The following is a 20785-nucleotide window of genomic DNA, read 5'->3' as shown; positions in this document are numbered from 1 at the left end:
AAATTAAAGATCTAAATAAGTGGAAAGAAAATAAAGATCTATATTAAATGGAAAGGGGTGCTTGGGTGGCTCAGTCCGTTAAGAGTCCGACTCTTGGTTTCGGCTCAGGTCATGATCTCACGGTTTGTGAGTTTGAGCCCCGCATTGGGCTCTGCACTGGCAGTGCAGAGTCTGCTTGGGATTCTCTTTCTCCCTCTCCGCTCCTCCCTTGCTAGTGTGTTTGCGCATGCTTGCTCTCTTTCTCTCTCTCTCTCTCTCTCTCTCAAAATAAACATACATAAAAAATGAAATAAATGGAAAGATATTTTATGTTCATGGATCAGATTACCTAATAATGTTAAAGATGGCAATATTCCCCAAATTTTCTACAGATTTGGTACACTCACTTAAAATCCTAGCTGCCTGTTCTGTAGCAATTGACAGGCTGATGTTAAAAGTCATACGGAAGTACCAGGGACCCAGAATAACCAAAATAATCTTGAAAAAGAACAAAGTTGGAAGACTTTCATAACTTACTACAAAGCTATAGTAATCACAACAGCTTGGTACTGATAATAAGAATAAACATATACATCAGTGGAATAGAATGTAAGTCCAGAAATAAAACCTTACATTTATAGTCAGTTGATTTTCAATGAAGGTGTTAAGACAATTCAGTGGGGAAAAGAATGGTCTTTTCAACAAATGGTGCTTGGACAAGTGGATATCCACATGCAAAAGAATGAATTTGGACCCTTTCCTCACTTGTATGTATAAATGAATTCAGAATTATTCCTAGACCTAAATGTAAGATCTGAAATGTAGATGTAAATCTTGATGACCTTGCATTAGGCAGTAGTTTTTTTTTCTTTTTTTATTGTGGTAAAATAGACAATGATTTCTTCGGTATGATATAAGCCACAAAAGACAAAAACATAAAGTGGACTTCATCAAAATTGAGATCCTTGTTTCAAATGACACCCATCAAGAAAATGAAAGCACACTCCACAGAATGAGAGAAAATACTCAGAAATCATATATATGATAAAAGACCTTTATCCGCAACATATAAAAACTCTTAAGAGTCAGCAGTAAAAAGACAACCCAATTAAAAGATAAACAAAAGATCTGATTAAACATTTCTCCAAAGAAGATGTCCAAGTGGCTACTCCCATGAACAGAAGCTCAGTATCCTTAGTCTTCAGGGAAATGCAAGTCCAAACCACAGTGGAATGCCATTCCACACCCCCTAGGATGGCTGAAATAGACAGTAAGTGTTGCTGAAGATGTAGGGAGATTGGAACCCTCATATACTGCTTGTGGTGGGGCACCTGGGGGCCTCAGTTGGTTAAGCATCCAAGTCCTGATTTTGGATCCGGTCATGATCTCATGGTTTGTGAGTTTGAGGCCTGCAGTGGGGCTCTGCACTGACAGCAAGGAGCCTGCTTGGGCTCTCCCTTTTCCCTCCCTCTCTCTCAGCCCCTCCCCTACTCGTGCTGTCTCTCAAAATAAATATGTTTTCTTGTGGGAATGTAAAATGGTGTATTTTGGAAAATAGTTTGATGGTTCTTCAAAGAGTTAAAACAGTACCATATCCTATATTCTAGTAAATTAAAATCATATCTGAACAAAACTTGTTCAGAAATGTTCATAGTAGCAGATTTATAATAGCCAAAAAGTAGAAATGATCCAAATGTCCATCAACAGGTGAGCTTATAAACAAAATGTGATATATCTGTACAATGGAATATTATTCAGCCATAAAAAGGAGTGTTATATATGGTACAACATGGATAAGCCTTGAAAATAGTATGTTGAGTGAAAGCCAGACAAAAAGGCACGTATTTTATGACTCTACTTACGTGAAATGTCCAGCATAGGCAAATCCATTCAGTCAGAAAGTAGATTATTGGTTTTCATGGGTTTAGGGAAAGGGGTTTGGGGAGGGACTGCTAAAGGACATAAGGTCTTATTTTGAGATAATAAAAACGTTCTTGACTTAAATAGTGGTGATGGTTGCACAGCCTTGTGAATATAATAAAAACTGCTGAGTTACACCCAGTATAAAAGGGTGAACTTAATGGTAAGTGAATTAGATCTCAGGAAAGCGGTTACTAAAAAGTCATGTAAGCAGCTTAGCTTCAGTGATCTATTTTGTGTTGGTGTTGTAAACACATGAGAAAAGAAATACTATTTGACTAGGACTGTGAGTGAAACTATAAATGAAACTCTGAAAAATACTATAGAAGTCAAGTGTTGCTAGGTTGAGTGGAAATTTAGATCCCCTCTTTCTAGATGAGCCAACGTTATCAGTCACACTCTGTCTCTCATAAGGCTCCTCACCCCAATAAGTTGGTCCTTTACTCGGGTGTCTTGTCTTCATGTAAGATCCTTCTGTGGAAAGCTGTGATCTGTATTATTATCCTCTCCTGTCTGGGGTCACTGCCTTGGTAAGGTAACAGTGTGGTATGCTAATGCTGAGAGCCAGTCTTGTGTATACATTAAGTAATTTGCGTTGAGAGGAAAAAAGTCAGCAGTGAATAAAGAGTGAGAGATTAGTTTTAATCTTATAGTTCTTGAATGAATAAAATTGGGTGCTGTTCTGTTTTTCTCTTCAGAGACTTTTAAAATCTTTATCTCTTCCTTTTTCTTTCTTCTTTCATGTTTTTATTTTAGCAGGAGAGAGAGAGTGTGAAAGGGGAGAGGGGCAGAGGGAGAAAGAGAGAATCTTAAGCAGGCTTCATGCCCAGCTCAGAGCTTGACATGGGGCTCCATCCCACGACCCCGGGGTTGTGACCTGAGCTGAAATCAAGAGATATTCAAGCAACCGAGCCACCCAACCACCCCAATCTTTTCTGTTTCACAAATACAAAAAGTAGAATTAAAAAAAAAATGTTTATTTTTGAGACAGAGAGAGACAGAGCAGGAGCTGGGGAGGGGCAGAGAGAGAGGGAGACACAGAATCCGAAGCCAGGCTCCGGGCTCTGGGCTGTCAGAACAGAGTCCGAGGTGGGAGTCCAACCCATGAGCTGTGAGATCATGACCTGAGCCAGAGTTGGACTCCCAACCAAGTGGGCCACCCAGGTGCCCCAAAAAGAAATTTTTAAGAAGTAGGACGGAAGCTCTCATAAGCCTATTACTCAGAGGTCACACATTAATATTTTATATACTCTGGTTTTTTCTGTAATTTTCCCCACATTTAGGCTATACTGTACTATATATGTGTGTACTTTAATACAGTTTCACATTCTAATTTGTTTAGTTAATGGACAGTTTTATTACAGGTAATTCATAGTTTTTTCCACCAAGTGGACTGAAGCTTTATAGTACCTTAAAAAAATGATGTACAGGGGCGCCTGGGTGGCGCAGTCGGTTAAGCGTCCGACTTCAGCCAGGTCACGATCTCGCGGTCCGTGAGTTCGAGCCCCGCGTCAGGCTCTGGGCTGATGGCTCAGAGCCTGGAGCCTGTTTCCGATTCTGTGTCTCCCTCTCTCTCCGCCCCTCCCCCGTTCATGCTCTGTCTCTCTCTGTCCCAAAAACAAATAAACGTTGAAAAAAAAATTAAAAAAAAAAAAGATGTACAATTTTCAACACCTACAAAAGTAAAGAGAATATTATAACAACCCTCATGTGATAATCACTGAATTTCAGCGGTTCTCAGTGCTTATCTGTCTTGTTTCATTTTTGAGGAAGTTTGAGGAGCAGAATAAAAATAGAAGCCATTCCTCCTGTTTTAAACCTGCTGCAGGAGAAGCAGAAACAGAGCTGTCTCCTATTTTTACAGTTCACAGTTAGAGAAAACAGAGAGAAAACATTAAAATGCTAGTGAAGGCAGGTATTGACTGCTATGAATCACTTATTCGGTGCCGGTGCAGTACGTTCTGTCCTTTTCTCACAGTCTGCGCACAGTAATGTGGCGGTGCTGGGTTTGTGTGTGTGTTTTTTTCTTTTCTTTGCACTTGTTTTTCTTCACCAGCGTGTGGTTTTTCGCCACGTGTTTTGTGGAAGTAATTGGTGCATACTTCCATCTTCTTTTTTTTATTTTTTTATTTTTTTAATTTTTTTTTCAACGTTTATTTTTGGGACAGAGAGAGACAGAGCATGAACGGGGGAGGGGCGGAGAGAGAGGGAGACACAGAATCGGAAACAGGCTCCAGGCTCCGAGCCATCAGCCCAGAGCCTGACGCGGGGCTCGAACTCACGGACCGCGAGATCGTGACCTGGCTGAAGTCGGACGCTTAACCGACTGCGCCACCCAGGCGCCCCCATACTTCCATCTTCTTATCAATTTGAGACTTTGTTGTTCTACGCTTCACTGACAGTTACACATTAGATCCCATGATACCGGAAGGGAGATTTTCCTCCATTATGAAATGGTAGTGCCTGATTTTTGAATAGGACTTACCTGTTTGTAATTACGAAAGTAGCGTATATTCATTACAGAAAATACTTCGAGGGGCGCCTGGTTGGCTCAGTCTGTTAAGCATCCAGCTTCAGCTCAGGTCATGATCTCGCGGTTCAGAAGTTCAAGCCATGCCTCAGGCTCACGGCTGTCAGTGCAGAGCCCGCTTTGGATCCTCTGTCTCTCTCTGTGTCTCTCTGTCTTTCCCCTGCTTGCGCTCTCTCTGTTAAAAATAAACACTAAGAAAAAAATATTTCTGGAATACAGAAAATTGCAACGAAAAATCTGTAATTTGATCACCAGAAATTAACCAGTGTTAATGATTTTTTCCCCCTCTATTCATATGGTCTGGCCTTTTAATATAATATGGTGAACCTCCTTTTATTCATTTTTGGGGATTTGCATTATATAACTGTTTTTTTCTTGACTTCACTGTAATTATTGTTCATCTCTATATATGTATAGACTGTATATATAGATGTATATATATAGACTATATAGAGAGAGACAGTATATATATATATAGACTGTATATATATATATATATATATATATATATAGGTATATATATTCACTCTGTCTCTGAGAGAGAGAGATTGATTAACTCTGATTTTTTTCCTCCTTACCACAGAATCTTACGGTCTTGTGATCACTTGTATAATTCCAGATTTTAATGATCTTTTCAAGGTAAATTATATGCCCACCCTAAGTCTGATTCTGCTGTTCATAGATAACTTGTAAAGAGCTCCCTGAAGGCCTGTTGACTTTTAGGGCTGGAAATAGACTCTTGGGCACTGTGTCTAGTCTTCCTGCTCTATGCCTAACTGATTGTTTCCAGAGTTTTTGAGGCTAGTGTCCAAATCACAGAGCTCTACAGAAGTGGAATTTCTCGTGTCTGTTAATTGAGAAAAATTATCAAACTAAAAGAAAGAATTTAGAATTGCTTTTTACATTACCATCACATTGAACAATTCAGTGTGTATGTGAGTTTGAAAAATGTGGACATGAGGACATCTGGACAGTGTTTGGTGTGTGTATGGAAGAATTCTCCGACATTCTTGTAATAACCGTACGCTCTCATCTCGGGGGTGGGGTCAGTGTTTACCGGCTGGGAGCCAGTGCCCTGGCCTTTCCAAATCGCTGCCTTTCCTCTGGTGAGCCAGTCTCTCGTGTTTGTGCTTTGTTCATACGTATTCGCACAATCCTTTCACCTGGAATGTTTTTCACATTCTTCTTACCCACCCCGTTCCTCCCACTCCTCAAGAAGATAATGAACTCAGTTAATGATCGCCAGTGACTTTTGATTTTCAGCTCAAACTTGAATCATTCAGCAGACACTTCTCAAGTGCCTTGTGTGTGACATGGTTACAGGCTTCAGGTGAACACAACAAACGAGATCCCCTCCTGTGCCAGACTGACGGTCCTGGGGACAACGGCCAGCAAATAGTGAAACATGCAGTAGAATTATGACTTGTCACAAGTGATTTGAAGGAAGGGAATGGGATGCCGTGACGAGGGGCTTCCTGTGAGTGGTCTTTGAAGGACTTGTTGAGGAGGTGAATTTTTTTTTTTTTTTAATTTTTTTTTTCAATGTTTATTTATTTTTGGGACAGAGAGAGACAGAGCATGAACGGGGGAGGGGCAGAGAGAGAGGGAGACACAGAATCGGAAACAGGCTCCAGGCTCTGAGCCATCAGCCCAGAGCCCGACGCGGGGCTCGAACTCACGGACCGCGAGATCGTGACCAGGCTGAAGTCGGACGCTTAACCGACTGTGCCACCCAGGCGCCCCGAGGAGGTGAATTTTAAGCTGAAGCCCTGAGGCCCATAGCCAGACCACTGTAGGCACATGGAGAGGGTTTAAGGCAGAAGAAGGAAGAGCAGGAGTCAGGGTGTACAACGGGAGTCCACGAATACTTGGCCTGGAGATGCCAATTTAGAAGTCGTCAGTTCACGGGAAGCTTTTAAACTGGGAACGGATGTTGAGTGTTCTGGAGTGAGCAAGGTTAGAGCACGAGAGGCATCGGTCTGAGCCCGTCAGCAGCTCTGGAAGCAGAGCAGAGATGGTTAGAGAGATTCGAGTAGGTGTGCCCAGAAAAGTGGCAGGAAGGCACGACTGTTTATTTTCACGGAAATGGGAAATTTTTTATGAAGGATGGAGGGGCCAGCTTTGGAATGCTCCCGAGAGATGGAGTTAGAAAGTCTAGAAAGGGTATTGCTTGGATTTGCCGGCATGGAGGTTATCTGTGACCCTGACGAGAGCAGCTCCAGTGGGGCAGGGGCCAGTGAAGCTGCATCAGAGGGGCTTCAGGGTGAGCAGGAAGCACGTCAGTGCAGCTGGTTGACATCCGAAGAGGCCGGCGGGTGTAGGCTGCAGGACAGGGTACATGGGCGCTTGGGGAGAAGATGGGAAAGTGGTTTTGGAGAGAAGGGTGGGCCAGCTTACTGGAGAACATGAATTAGGATGCTGGTTTGGAATACTTTGTGAGGTTTGAGATGATCAGTGTAAAATGACACCCATCGGGCACGTGCGTGTGTTCCCTTCCGCGTGATGGACTGTTTGCCGCAGGCGTGAGAAGGCAGCTGGTTAAGTGTGTCCGGTTCTTCCAGGGTGCAGATTTACAAGGCAGCTATCACAGGAGAGAAAGTCGAAAGTTTCAAGCCCTTAAAAATCCCCACGGAATTGAATCCAGACTAAGGAAGGTCAGATTGGGAAGGCGTTTTATGGACTTGAGGCTGGAGCCAGGGGCTTGAGCCTAAGGGCTGGAAGGATGGTCAGTTGTGGTTGGAAAGTGGGATTGCAGAACACGTCAGGGGGGCTGAGAGACAAGGAGGGGTTGCTGACACCTGAGAACAGACACCTGGAAGGGTAGAGGTCTGAGGTGGCTGAAGAGAGAGGCCATTGCAGGATGTTGAGGCAGGGAGGGAGGGAGGGAGACAGGGAGGCTGGAGGCCGAGGGGCCGTGAGCCAGTGACCGCAGGCTGACAAGTGAAAAGGTGGGGCTGGCTGGGAGAGTGGGTGCTCTACCGGCATGGTGTGAGCTGCCCTGCCTGCCCCGTCCCCGAAATTCCCACTTGAATTTCCTCAGGTGCCATCTTGTCTCCTTTCTCTGCTACCTGCAGCACCTTCTACAAACCTCCTGCTTAAGACTCCTACTGAGGGGCGCCTGGGTGGCTCAGTGGGTTGAGCGTCCGACTTCGGCTCAGGTCATGATCTCAAGGTCTGTGAGTTCGAGCCTCGCGTCGGGCTCTGTGCTGACAGCTCAGAGCCTGGAGCCTGCTTCAGATTCTCTGTCTCCCTCTCTCTGACACTCCCTCGTTCATGCTCTGTCTCTGTCTCAAAAATAAATAAAAACATTAAAAAAAAAAGACTCCTACTGATACCATCGCGGCTGTTTGTGTTTCTGTTTCTTCCTTCTTTTGGGGCAGGGGGCTCCTTGAAGGCTTGACCAAGCCTTACGTTCTGTGCTTTCCTGTCGTTAGCACTGTACAATGCGTGCCACGTCGTAGGCACGGACTCAGTGTTCCCTGAGTGACTGTGTGGGCTCAGAAATGGGTGGGGCTGGGGGGGGGGAGGAGGAGAAGGCACAGGTAGAGTGAGAACAGAGATTCACTGCTGGCAGGACAAGGCAGAGTGTCTTTTAAAAATTTCAGACCATGTTATAAAAATCTTATAACGCCAAAAAGGGTTGTCTTATTGATAGAAACACACTGCTTTTGACTTAATGTCAATAAAATTCTGCTAATTTCAAAGGGTTGTCTTATAGATAGACACACACTGCTTTTAAAGACTTAATGTGAGTAAAATTCTGCCACTTTCTGGCTTCTAGAGTTGGCTTTTTTTTTTTATTTAAATTTTTTTTTCAACATTTATTTATTTTTGGGGGGACAGAGAGAGACAGAGCATGAACGGGGGAGGGGCAGAGAGAGAGGGAGACACAGAATCGGAAACAGGCTCCAGGCTCCGAGCCATCAGCCCAGAGCCTGACGCGGGGCTCGAACTCACAGACCGCGAGATCGTGACCTGGCTGAAGTCGGACGCTTAACCGACTGTGCCACCCAGGCGCCCCTACAGTTGGCTTTTTAAATATCATGCCTGCTTTCTACATATTTTCCAGGGAGAGTTTTGATGTGGCTATTTATTTTGCTGTACTGCTAGTTTGAATTGTCTCTCTTGATACTATAATGAGGAATATTAGTTTACTAAAGTTTCCTAAGTACTTGTGGTTTGATTCTTTGTTTCCTACTCCTCTACTTTTTATGCCCCACCTGCTATAGCTGTTGAACATTTTTTTCACATTTCTGTTATTAAATGCCTGTACCTTGGATTTTCACCTTGGTAGTAGAGGGTCGTAGTGAAGTGTTAAGAATACAAACAGGGGCGCCTGGGTGGCTCAGTCGGTTGGGCGGCCGACTTCGGCTCGGGTCATGATCTCACGGTCCGTGAGTTCGAGCCCTGCGTCGGGCTCTGTGCTGACCCGCTCAGAGCCTGGAGCCTGTTTCGGATTCTGTGTCTCCCTCTCTCTCTGACCCTCCCCCATTCATGCTCTCTCTCTGTCTCAAAAATAAATAAACGTTAAAAAAATTTTTTTTTTTTTTTTAATTAAAAAAAGAATACAAACCTAAAAGGGGCACGTGGGTGGCTCAGTTGGTTAAGTGTCCGACTCTTGATTTTGGCTCAGGTCATGATCTCGATTTTTCGTGGGATCAAGCCCCACGTCGGGCTCTGTGCTGACAGAGCACAGCCTGCTTGGGATTCTCTCTCTCTCTCTGCCCTTCCCCTGCTCATGCTCTCTCTCTCTCAAAATAAATAAAGTTAAAAAAAAAAATACAAACCGTAAGGCGAGGCAGCTCTGGTTTTCGACTACTGCCTGACATTATTAGCTTTAAAACTGTGGGCAGGTGTTTGTATTTTTTTACCTAACCTTTCTGAGCTTTCATTTCTTTGTCTTTGAATTAATTTTTTTTTTTCAACGTTTATTTATTTTTGGGACAGAGAGAGACAGAGCATGAACGGGGGAGGGGCAGAGAGAGAGGGAGACACAGAATCGGAAACAGGCTCCAGGCTCTGAGCCATCAGTCCAGAGCCCGACGCGGGGCTCGAACTCACGGACCGCAAGATCGTGACCTGGCTGAAGTCGGACGCTTAACCGACTGCGCCACCCAGGCGCCCCTGGTTTGTTTTTTTAAATGTTTATTTATTTATTTTGACAGAGAGAGGCAGAGAGTGCGAGTGGGGGAGGGGCAGAGAGAGGATCCCAGGCTCTGCGCTGTCAGTGCGTGGAGCCTTGACTCGGGCCTCTGTCCCACAGACTGTGAGATCATGATCTGAGCTGAAATCAAGAGTCGGACACTGAACTGTCTGAGCCACCCAGGCGCCCCTCTCCCATTAAGTTCTATCATTTGTCCCATTAAGTGCACCCGATTACCTAATGAGCATATATAGTTTTAACTTGGTCATTCCACGCCTTCTGAGTTACCCCTCTGAATTACCACAGAACTTATTTATATCCCTTATTTTTTTTCATTTTTTATATATTTTTAAACGTTTATTTATTTTTGAGAGAGACAGAGTGGGGGAGGGACAGAGAGAGAAGGAGACACAGAATCTGAAGCAGACTCCAGGCTCTGAGCTGTCAGCACAGAGCCTGATGCAGGGCTTGAACTCATGAACCACGAGATCATGACCTGAGCTGAAGTCGGACGCTCAACCGATTGAGCCACCCAGGCGCCCCTTCATATGCCTTATTTTGCAGGTGTAACATTCCACCTGTGAACTCTAATGTGCATCTTATGTTTGTGTTGACTTCTTACGTTGATAAGCTTTTTGTGAGTGCATTTCATTCTCTCCAAGTAAGTTGGAAGCATTTTCAACTCATGGATTATAGTAACTTCTCTTGTATTTTCTGTGGTGAGATGTGATATATGATAAGTTGAATCAATGCAAGTAATTGAGATTAGCCTGGTAATGGATAAACAGTACAAATGTATTCATCCCATCTATTTATCCATTTATTTATTCTGCAAATGCCCATTGAATACATCTGTGTTAGACTGAAAAACATGGCCAAAATATTTTGTAGCTCCTCCTATAAATTTGTAGAATCGATTTCCTCACACTTATCTAGGCTGGCCTTGTGACTTGTTTTCACTAGCCGGATGGAGCAGAAGTGATTTACAGGTTCTGGATTCTGGGCCTTGAGAGGCCTGGCAGTTTCCCCCTTTGCTACCTCGAAATGCTCTAGCCACTCTATAGTGACGTGCAGCCTCTGTCACCGAATGGTTGGAGATCATATGTGGCAGGCGGTCCAGCCGGCAGCTAGCCTCAGTTTCTCAGCCATGTGAGTGATGCTGTTGTATACTCGCACCCAGGGGAAGCTGGCATGAGTGTTCCCAGGCGAGATTAGTAGAAGAGCCTTCTAGGTGGGCCCAGCCAACCCACAGACTCATGAGAAGTATTAACTTGTTTTGAGCCACTAGGTAAAAATGGTCCTGCTTGTAACTTCTCTTATGGAGAAGTCTACGGAGCAGAGCTTAGAGTTGGTTCGGTTCTCTGCCATCCCTGCCCACCAGTCCTCCATTGTTAATACACCTCCATGGTTGTGTATGCAGGTGCTGTAGAGTAGTTATGATAATTAAGGGGATAGAGATAACTAATTTTTTAAAGGTTGTTTATTTATTTTGAAAGAGAGAGAGAGAGAGAGAGAGAGAGAGAGAGAGACAGAGGACACAAGCAGGGGAGGGGCAGAGAGAGAGAGAAAGAGAGAATCCCAAGCAGGCTCCGCACTGCCAGCGCAGAAACCGATGTGGGACTTGAATGCATGAACCGTAAGATCATGGCTTGAGCCAAAGTCAAGAGCTGGACATTTACCCAACTGAGCCACCCAGGCACCACACAGAGATAGGAGCCAGTTTTTAAAAATTCCCGTGCAAACCTTTTCCACTTTTAATTTTATTTAATGAATGAGGAGCCACCATTCTCCCCAGTGCCACTCAGGAAGTGGCAGAGTCAAGACTAGAGGCTGGAATTTTAAACTTTGTTGCTCTTTTCATTACCTCAGGCTGTGTAATTGTGTGTTTCTTCATTCTTGTTGAAGCTGGTATTTTTTAACTTCTTCCTGTTAGTCCCTGGCAGAGTTGGGCTCACAGTTGGGCTATTGTTCTGATAAACATTGCTCTGTTAATTTCCACTTTCCTGGCTACTGCAAAGGAGAATGGCTGTAGGGCCATGGGCTTCACCTCTTATTGTTACTCCCCCCCCCACCCCCCACCCCTGGTTTAGACCAAGATGATGCGGCAGGAAAAGGTTGAGGTGCTTATACCATAGCAGGGGGCAGAGAAGGGTGATGCTGGGGAATGGAAGAGCCCTTTGCAGTTGGGGAGGAGGAGTTTAAGAGGAGTTGGGGCATTTTTTTGGAAACACCTGGCATGTGTCCCTTTTCCCAGGAACTGGTACAGTAAGGTCTAGTGGCTCCATGGCTTTCGTGGTGAGATCTTGCTCAAGGAAAACACTTAGCGTGATACATCAAGAGGAGGAAAGGTAGTTGGCCATTCTAACCTCACCTGCCTTTTCTTTTGTATCATTTTTACATTCTCTTATTATTTTGGAAAACGTGTGCAAGTGGGACTTTTTTTTAAACTTACAAATAGTGTTACATTCTGAGTCATTTTGTTTTTGTTTTTGTTTTTAATTGAAGTACAGTTGACGCGCAATGTTACATCGGTTTCAGGTGTATAACATAGTGATTGCGTAAGTCTGTACATTATGCTGGTGCTCCCCACAAGGGTAGCCACCGTCTGTCTCCACACAGTGCTGCTGACTGTATTCCCTGTGCTGTCACTTTCATCCCCGTGACTTACTCATTCCAACAGTCTGAGTAATTCCTAACACCAGCACTGCTGTCAGGTAGTCCTCTGTGCGACACCGCGCCCTCAAATGATGATTTCAGAACTGATGACCGATCGTGAACCAACGCTGTGCCGGTTCGTAAGGTCTCTCTGGGCAAGGGCTGAGTCCTGTTTATCGCGTCCCCGTGCCTTCCAGCAATGCCTTGCACATAACAGACCTGGTTTTTATTTGGTCTAACCATAGGTCACCTCTGGGACCGCAGGTTAACTTGAGACGTGTTTCCTTGTTGGGCTTTTCCCTGGTAGAGAGCCTGGACAGGATGTGGGTGGAAGGAAGAGATGTCTTACCTCCTCCTCCCCCCGTTTGTTTATATTCTATTTTCTGCATCTTTTAGTATAATGTGTGTGTTTTTTTTTTAAAGAATGTTTTTGTATAATTCTGTTGTTGTATGAAGTTTTGCTGGTGTTTTTGTTGGTTTAGAAAATTCCCAGGGGGTACAGGGAGAAAGGCACATATTTATTTACCTGGGTCACTAAAAATATCTCTGCAAGGGTACACAGGAAACTGGTGACATTATTTGCTGTTAGGGAAACTAGGTGGCTGGGGGGCAGGAGTGGGAGGGAGGTTTTATGCTTTTGTACCTTGTGAATTTGGGACTATGTGATTGATATTCTCTGAATGCTTCTGAAAGCAAAGATGGAGAAAATGCTTGAGAGTATCAGTTACTTTTTTTAAAAAATTTTTTTAATGTTTATTTACTTTTGACAGAGAAACAGAGCATGAGCAGGGGAGGGGCAGAGAGAGAGGGAGACACAGAATCCGAAGCAGGCTCCAGGCTCTGAGCTGTCAGCACAGAGCCCGATGCGGGGCTCGAACTCACAGACCGAGAGATCATGACCTGAGCCGAAGTCGGACACTCAACCGACTGAGCCACCCAGGCGCCCCCCCCCCTTTTTTTTTAAGTTAAGGAGAAAAAGAGTAGAGAGGACCCCATCTGCTTAACGCTTAGGGACTAACAGTGTCTTTCATTCTGTGGGTTTTGTACATAGGAGTTTGTGACCTACTTTTGAGTATCTTGAGCCTTTATTGCATAATTACCCTCAAGAAGCATATACTTTTATTTGTTGGAAATCCTATACAATTCTTAGGGCAGGGGAGCTTTTTATATATAATACGTATTTTAAAAATTATAGAGAGGCTGAAATGAACAGAATTATTCCTCTCCCAGCAATGGAGACCGCATTCTCTTGCCTGTTACTTCCTAGCTGAGAATCATGTCTGACCTCCTTTCCCTGAGTGAGAACAGAACTAGGCCACGCTTGTAATCGCAAGGGTTTGAAGGTGGGGAGAGGAAACTAAGTGGCCATGTGGCCTTAGAAATTTACTTACCTGTACTTTTCCTCAGTTTCTTCATCTGTAAAATAGGGATGCTAATACCTACTTTTTACAGTTGGTTGGAGAATTAAAGGCAGTCCATATACATCATCTGGCATTGAACTTGACACCTCAAGTAGAGGCTTCAAAGTTGTGTGATCATTATCATTATTGGTTAGTGTCCGTTGATTTTAGGCCCTCGGAGGAGTAAAGGGTAGGAGATTGTTGTCACTGAGAAGGAAAGATAGATGTTTGGGGGAGGGCAGAGTGCATCTGATATCTGCGGGTGTGTAACAAACCACTGCAGACCTGTGGCTTACAGCAACAACGAGATGTTACCTCTTAGAATCTGTGGTTTGGCTGGGTGGTTTTTTGCTTGTCTCCTCAGACTTTTGTAGCTGCAGTCAGATGATGACTGAAATGGCTAAGCGGTCCCTGACGGACTCACTCCCACGTCTGGCGGCTGCTTCTGACCGTTGGCTGGAGCGTGCTGCTTGCCTTCCACATGGCCTCTCGGGTTCCAGGAGCTTCTTCCCAGCATGGCGGGCCCTGGGCAGCATTCTAAGGGTGGGCGGCAGCACTTGCCTCTCAAATCTCTGCTTCCTTTTGCAGCGGCTGGTTCCCCACCGGCCAAAGCAAGTCACAGGGCCAACCCCAGAGTCACTGTGGGAGAGGACTTAGGCCCCACCTTGATGAGGGAAGAGAAGCAAAGAATTTGTGGCCATTTTTAATCCACCACAAGCCCAGTCTTGCTTGATTTGCTTCTTGGGCTGATATTGGACAGAGAAAAGAAAAGGTTCTGTTTGTCCAGTTTTCCTGTATCACTGATGCCTCCTTTATAAAGCTCAACATAGCTGATTAAGGAGCTGTGGTTATTTTGTTTGGCTTAAAAATTGGAATAAAGGGTAATAGACACTTTTATGTATTTGAAGGTCCTTCTTATGAAGGAGGGACCAGTTCCACGGTGTGGAAGTGATGGAGAGCGGCTGTCTCCTTTGCCGTGTGAAGCAGGGTCTTCTCGAGGGCCGTCCTGCCCCCAGCACCATGCATGTAGAAGATGGGTAATCAGTCATGTGTCAGGGACTTTGAAGGAGGGTCTTCCTCACTGAATGACTCGACTTGAATGATTACTGCCGGTGTCAGAAGTCTCTGATTCTAGAACTCAGAAAGTGCATTGTGCTGTTTTTTTGTCTCTGATTCTAGAACTCAGAAAGTGCATTGTGCTCTTGAGAGAGACAGAGCGTGAGCAGGGGAGGGGCAGAGTGAGAGGGAGACACAGAATCCGAAGCAGGGTCCAGGCTCCGAGCTGTCAGCACAGAGCCCAACGTGGGGCTCGAACCCACGAGCCATGAGAACATGACTTGAGCTGAAGTCGGACACTTAACCGACTGAGCCACTCAGGCAGGCGCCCCATCGCGTTGTGCTTTTTATAACGAGCGTAGGGACGGATGAGGTGATGTCAGAAAGGAAAAGAATCTCTGTGCTCAGACTGGAAGAATTATTCTGTGCAGAATTTTAATTTTACTTGATTTATTTGCCTGCTAGAACCCCTGAGAGCTGGGACTTACTGCTGATGTGCGGAACAGTTCTCGTTCCTGCAGCGTCAGGGAGGTGCTGCATCTGGAAGACAGGTTTTCTGTGGCTCTTGTTAGGTTGGAAGGCAAGGAGAAATTGCATAAGAAATAAATGTGTACAGTTGCTGCAGCAGCTATAGATTCACTGTTCAACTTGTTCAGTCTGACGAAAACAGTGTTAGTGTAACTTTTCTCGAATCATGTGTTTTGCCCTCAAACATGATTTTGAGATCTCCTGATTTTATAACAAACACCAGGTCCAAATGGTGCTGTTGTCAGCTGAGGATACTGTCCGTAAGTGATCAGAATTGAGCCTGTTCCCTCTTTTCCTCTCCCTGTCCCCCCACCCCCATCACTCCCTTTTCTTTCTCGGAGGGAGGATGACGAGGCAGGGATGACTGCTCACCCTGTTGTAAAGCTCCTGAGCAAGAAGTTTGATGGAGATGCTGTCTTTGGTTCCCATTACCAGGCCAGCCACTTTGGTCAGTGGTCTTTCTATGGCGCCCACCCCATTTCCGGCAGTGGGTTTTTTAGAAAACTCAGAGTAAGGCAGTAAGAGTAAGCTACGGTACCTACAGTGATTCACATGCAGACTGGGGTTAAGTTTTTGGTGGGGAGCAAAATTGAAGCTACGAATAAATATGCTAGCTGAAGCAGAAGACTGCTTTCCTGACTGGCGTATTTACAAGCTGGAAAATTGTGAAAAATGTCAACCTACCAACTGTGTAGCTCATTGGCTCTTTGCTTTGGGTTTCCATGTTCTTCCTGATAAAAATATTAATGATGTTATTCTGTTATGGTTGCCAAACGTTCATGCTTCTCACTCCACTTGTGATTGTAAATGATTCTGCAGCGCGAATTGCTTTGTCTGTGGTTTAATGTTTCAAAACATTTGAATGTTACGTTATCTGTGCTGATTTGTCGCTCTCTTTTACTTTTCAGAATGGACTGCTGAATTATGAAGAATTTCAGACCCAAGAGTAGAACCTCGCTCTGCCACTCACTCCTTTATCTCCTGCTAGTTATTTAAATTGGACTTTTAATATCCTACCAGCTGCTCTTCAGACACACATGGTGCATTGTTGCCATTCCCCGGATTGCATCTTTGAAACACAGGCTCTTAGTAACCCTCAGCGAACAAAGAGGCAACCTCCCGGGTACGTTTACTGGGAGGGTGTCACCCTGACTGCCCTCTAGCTTCTGCTGGATCTGGATTTGAATTCCACCATGGAGCCTCGCATGGAGTCCTGCCTGGCACAGGTGTTGCAGAAGGATGTGGGGAAACGACTGCAGGTTGGCCAAGAACTTATAGACTATTTCTCAGACAAACAGAAGTCTGCTGACCTTGAGCATGACCAGACCATGTTAGATAAACTTGTGGATGGGCTCGCTACCTCTTGGGTGAACTCTAGCAATTACAAGGTAAGTCGCGCTCCGGGAGGCACTTGTATAGGTGGCCGGGCTGCCTTGGTGGGTCCGAATTGGTCCTTAGGAGAAAGGATTCCTCTGGGAGAGATGAGCAGGATTCTTTGGCCTCCAGTAGGACACTCTGGTTGTGGCTTTTGGACATTTCATTCTGAAGCAAGTAGAGTTTACTCTGATTCTTGTTGGAGATTGAAAGAATCCTTATGCTTTAGCACTTCGAGAGAAGGCCAAGTGAACACGTAAAGAGAGGCTCTTGTGTTGGAAAGTTTACAGGCATTTGCAGCCTTGAAGTTAAAGCGAATGCTGTATCTTGCAGTGAATGGGTCATGAGATGTTGGTGAGTGGCCCTTCAGGAAAAGCAAATGTATTCACTGGTTTCCTGTGGGGGATAGAATTGGCTAAAGTACGTGGAGCATTTTACCTTCAGGTCACTGTGTTGAAGTTGGCCTAGGTACCTGGCCAAAAATAGTATGGGTTGCCAAGGACTCTTCTGCAACCTGTATGCAATGGCCTGGAGGCGGTCCTTCAGCTTCTAAAGATCAAGGTGGGCATGTGCCTTTGGTGGGTAGTGGGTGGAGGCAGGGGTCCGAAGACCCAAATGAGCGTTTTACCCATTCAAGGACTGAGCTTTCATGAATAAAGACGGGACTTGAAGCACTGAAGAGATGTCATTCTCTCTACCTGTCCCCTCCCCCTTCGTCTCTCTTTCAGTTTGACCCTTTGGGTCAAGATTGGGGTGGAAGACTGGGGCGTCGGCATGACTCCTAATAAGTGCTATAAACATTGTGAAGGGAGCCCATGAGAAACAGAATCTCTTGTGCCTTTTTCATTGACCCGGTTTTCTGAGATTGGTTTGGACCTGGAAACTGGTGTTTACAGACTCTTGTTTTCCAAATGCATTAAACCTTGGTCTCCTCTAAGAGTCAGTAGGCTTTATACTCATTAAGGGACCTAGGACCCTAATATTTTACTTACAACTGCACATAAAAGTTATCCTGTCTCTGAAAGGTGAGCTTAACTTCTATTTCATTTACCTATTTATTCATTTAGCTGAAGTTACACGTGCGGCTTATGTGCTCAGCCTTGGTGCTGGATGGTGGGAGTGTTACAGGAGAGGTGTGGAGGGTCTAGTCTAGAGACACCTTATCTGTGTTTGGATCACAGTTCCGCTGCTTTGTGTGCACATTATGATGCTTTTGGGTGAGAGTAACTGAAGTCTGACTCATTGGCTTAAAGCCACTGTATGGACGTCGGGTGATTTTCTGTAAGAATTTAAGAAGCCTGCAGTAGCTAAAGCAATGTCCAGGGAAGGAGAGTGTCTGCTTGTGTCTTTCTCAGAAGCTCCCCAGCAGACTCTTATACATCAAATTGGCCAGAATGGCTTTGCCTGCCCACCCCAGCGTCACTGGAAAGTGGATGGGTGTCCATGATTATTGTCTACCATCATGCTTGACCTCCTGATCTTAAGAGTCCAGCCTCCTTGGAGTGAAGCATGTGGCCATGTGAAGGAGGGGGGATATTTGAGCCCTGTCAGACTCCTGCTCAACAAGTACTGGGTGGGTGAGTGAACAAGCACTCCCTAAGTGTTCAGTTCCATAAAGGCAGACAGTGAAACAGAGATTGGCTCCAACCGCACTATACCGACTGTGCAATAGCAGACTGCTGTTGGTGTACAAAACTCAGGTTTTATATATATTATGGATTGAAGGAGGAAGTTGGGGATGGGACTGAGGTAATATGGCTATTAAATAAGTAGCCCACAGGGTCTGCTGTACTGTCTGAGCTCTTAACCTCTCGGGCTCCGGTTCCCTCATCTACGGTGTTGGGATAACGGAATTATTATAAGCACTAAATGAAGGAGTGTATAAAGTTGTCCCGCTCCTGCCCCATAACAAGCACTCAGACGTTAGCAGTCGGTGTCAAGACTGGATCCTGCCTCCGAGGAGCTCATAGTCTGGCATTGATCAACAAGCAAAGGGTTTTACAGTACAGTAGATTGGGAGCAGTACAGTACAGGTGGGAGACCCACCGGACTGGGTGGGAAGCCAGAAGAACATGGTAACACTGCCTGGAGGAATCCAAGGTGCTTGAAGGTTGGGTAGTTTTTTCAGAATAGCGTCTTCCGGGTCACAAAAGCATGAAAGATTAAGACTTGACCTTTCACAAAGGAATTTTTAAGGAAGACAGCTTGGTGGGAAGAAGTCAGCGAGATGACATTTGCTACTGACTTGCATGTAATCATGGACAAATCACTTTACCTGTCTCTTCAGTGCAGGTGTTTGACTAGGTAATCGGGACTCCAAGCTCTAATACCTTATATGACTTCATACTGATGGCTTTGTGGTCTTGGCCATGTCATATGGTTCTAATGTTACATGGTAGTGAGCACCCCCTTTCTTTATAAACTGAGTGTGATGACACTGCCCTTTGCACACCTGGTGCCCAGAGCTTGGAACACAGTAGGTGCTCAATGAATACTGGTTTCTTTTTTTAAAAATTTTTTTTACGTTTATTTATTTTTGAGACAGAGAGAGACAGAGCATAAACGGGGGAGGGGCAGAGAGAGAGGGAGACACAGAATCGGAAGCAGGCTCCAGGCTCCGAGCCATCAGCCCAGAGCCCGACGTGGGGCTCGAACTCACGGACCGCGAGATCGTGACCCGGGCTGAAGTCGGACGCTCAACCGACTGAGCCACCCAGGCGCCCCAATGAATACTGGTTTCTTGAGTGAACCTGGGAGCTTAGACTGTTCTGCAAGTACTCCTGGGGGCTTTACCAAAATCTGGAAACTTACCTTTTAGACCTCTCCCCCACCCTTTTAAAATTATAGATCAGGATTTCTCAGAGCCTGATGTGCATTTTCAGTTTTATTTGATATGTTTTTTAAAAAAAAAATTTAACGTTTATTTATTTTTAAGAGAGAGAGAGAGAGAGAGAGAGACAGAGCACGAGCCGGGGAGGGGCAGAGAGAGAGGGAGACACAGAATCTGAAGCAGGTCCCAGGCTCTAAGCCGGTAGCATAGAGCCTGACATGAGGCTCGAACCCACGGATCGTGAGATCATGACCTGAGCTGAGACTGGACCCTTAACTGACTGAGCCATCCAGGTGTCCCTTGACATGTTTTATATATTATGGATTGAAAGGATTCACTTTATGTTAAAATTTTGCAGCTTGGCTTCTTGAATTTTTTTTCTTTTTTAAGTTAAGGACTAAAAGGATAGGAGATAAGGGAAACAATTTTAGTCTTTTTTTTTTTTTAATTTTTTTTTTTTTCAACGTTTATTTATTTTTGGGACAGAGAGAGACAGAGCATGAACGGGGGAGGGGCAGAGAGAGAGGGAGACACAGAATCGGAAACAGGCTCCAGGCTCTGAGCCATCAGCCCAGAGCCTGACGCGGGGCTCGAACTCGCGGACCGCAAGATCGTGACCTGGCTGAAGTCGGACGCTTAACCGACTGCGCCACCCAGGCGCCCCAATTTTAGTCTTTTAAAACAATAGTACTTGAGTATTGTTATTTCTTAAAAGAAATTTTTTTAATGTTTGTTTATTCTTTTTTTTTTTTTTTTTTTTTAATTTTTTTTTCAACGTTTATTTATTTTGGGGACAGAGAGAGACGGAGCATGAACGGGGGGAGGGGCAGAGAGAGAGGGAGACACAGAATCGGAAACAGGCTCCAGGCTCTGAGCCATCAGCCCAGAGCCCGACGCGGGGCTCGAACTCACAGACCGCGAGATCATGACCTGGCTGAAGTCGGACGCTTAACCGACTGCGCCACCCAGGCACCCCATTGTTTGTTTATTCTTGAGAGAGAGAGAGAGAGAGAGAGAGAGAGAGAGAGAGAGAGAGAGTGTGTGTGTGAGTGGGGGAGGGGCAGAGAGAGAGGGAGACACAGAATCTGAAGCAGGATCCGAGCTCCAAGCTGTCAGCCCAGAGCCCAACTCGGGGCTCGAACTCACGATACTTGAGATCATGCCCTCAACTGACTGAGCCACCCAGGTGCCCCGGGTATTATTGTTCCTTAACAGAGAATGTAGTTGAATGTCAGCACAGTGTCTCACTTAAAAAAATAGTTGGCTGGTGCTTGAATCATTTTACATTTGATTCTTTCTTTCCATTTAAAAAAAAATTTTTTTTTTAATGTTTTTATTTATTTTTGAGACAGAGCATGAGCAGGGGAGGG

General features: G+C 45.0%; 1 protein-coding gene across 12 annotated transcripts in view; it reads left to right on the top strand.

The window, feature by feature from the left end:
• The window catches only part of CLASP1 (cytoplasmic linker associated protein 1), a 277780-nt gene that overhangs the window by 20631 nt on the left and 236364 nt on the right, over nt 1–20785 (top strand). For all 12 annotated transcript variants that reach the window (XM_047869157.1, XM_047869151.1, XM_047869156.1 and 9 more), the window contains exon 2: nt 16120–16599. In XM_047869157.1, the coding sequence (XP_047725113.1) occupies nt 16405–16599 (195 nt within the window). In that variant the 5' untranslated portion in view covers nt 16120–16404. The remainder of the gene's footprint in view (nt 1–16119; nt 16600–20785) is intronic.

The sequence above is a fragment of the Prionailurus viverrinus genome, chromosome C1 (assembly GCF_022837055.1).
Source record: "Prionailurus viverrinus isolate Anna chromosome C1, UM_Priviv_1.0, whole genome shotgun sequence".
NCBI lineage: Eukaryota > Metazoa > Chordata > Mammalia > Carnivora > Felidae > Prionailurus > Prionailurus viverrinus.
The sequence above is the reverse complement of the archived record's forward strand: the minus strand, read 5'-3'. Positions and strand labels throughout refer to the sequence as shown.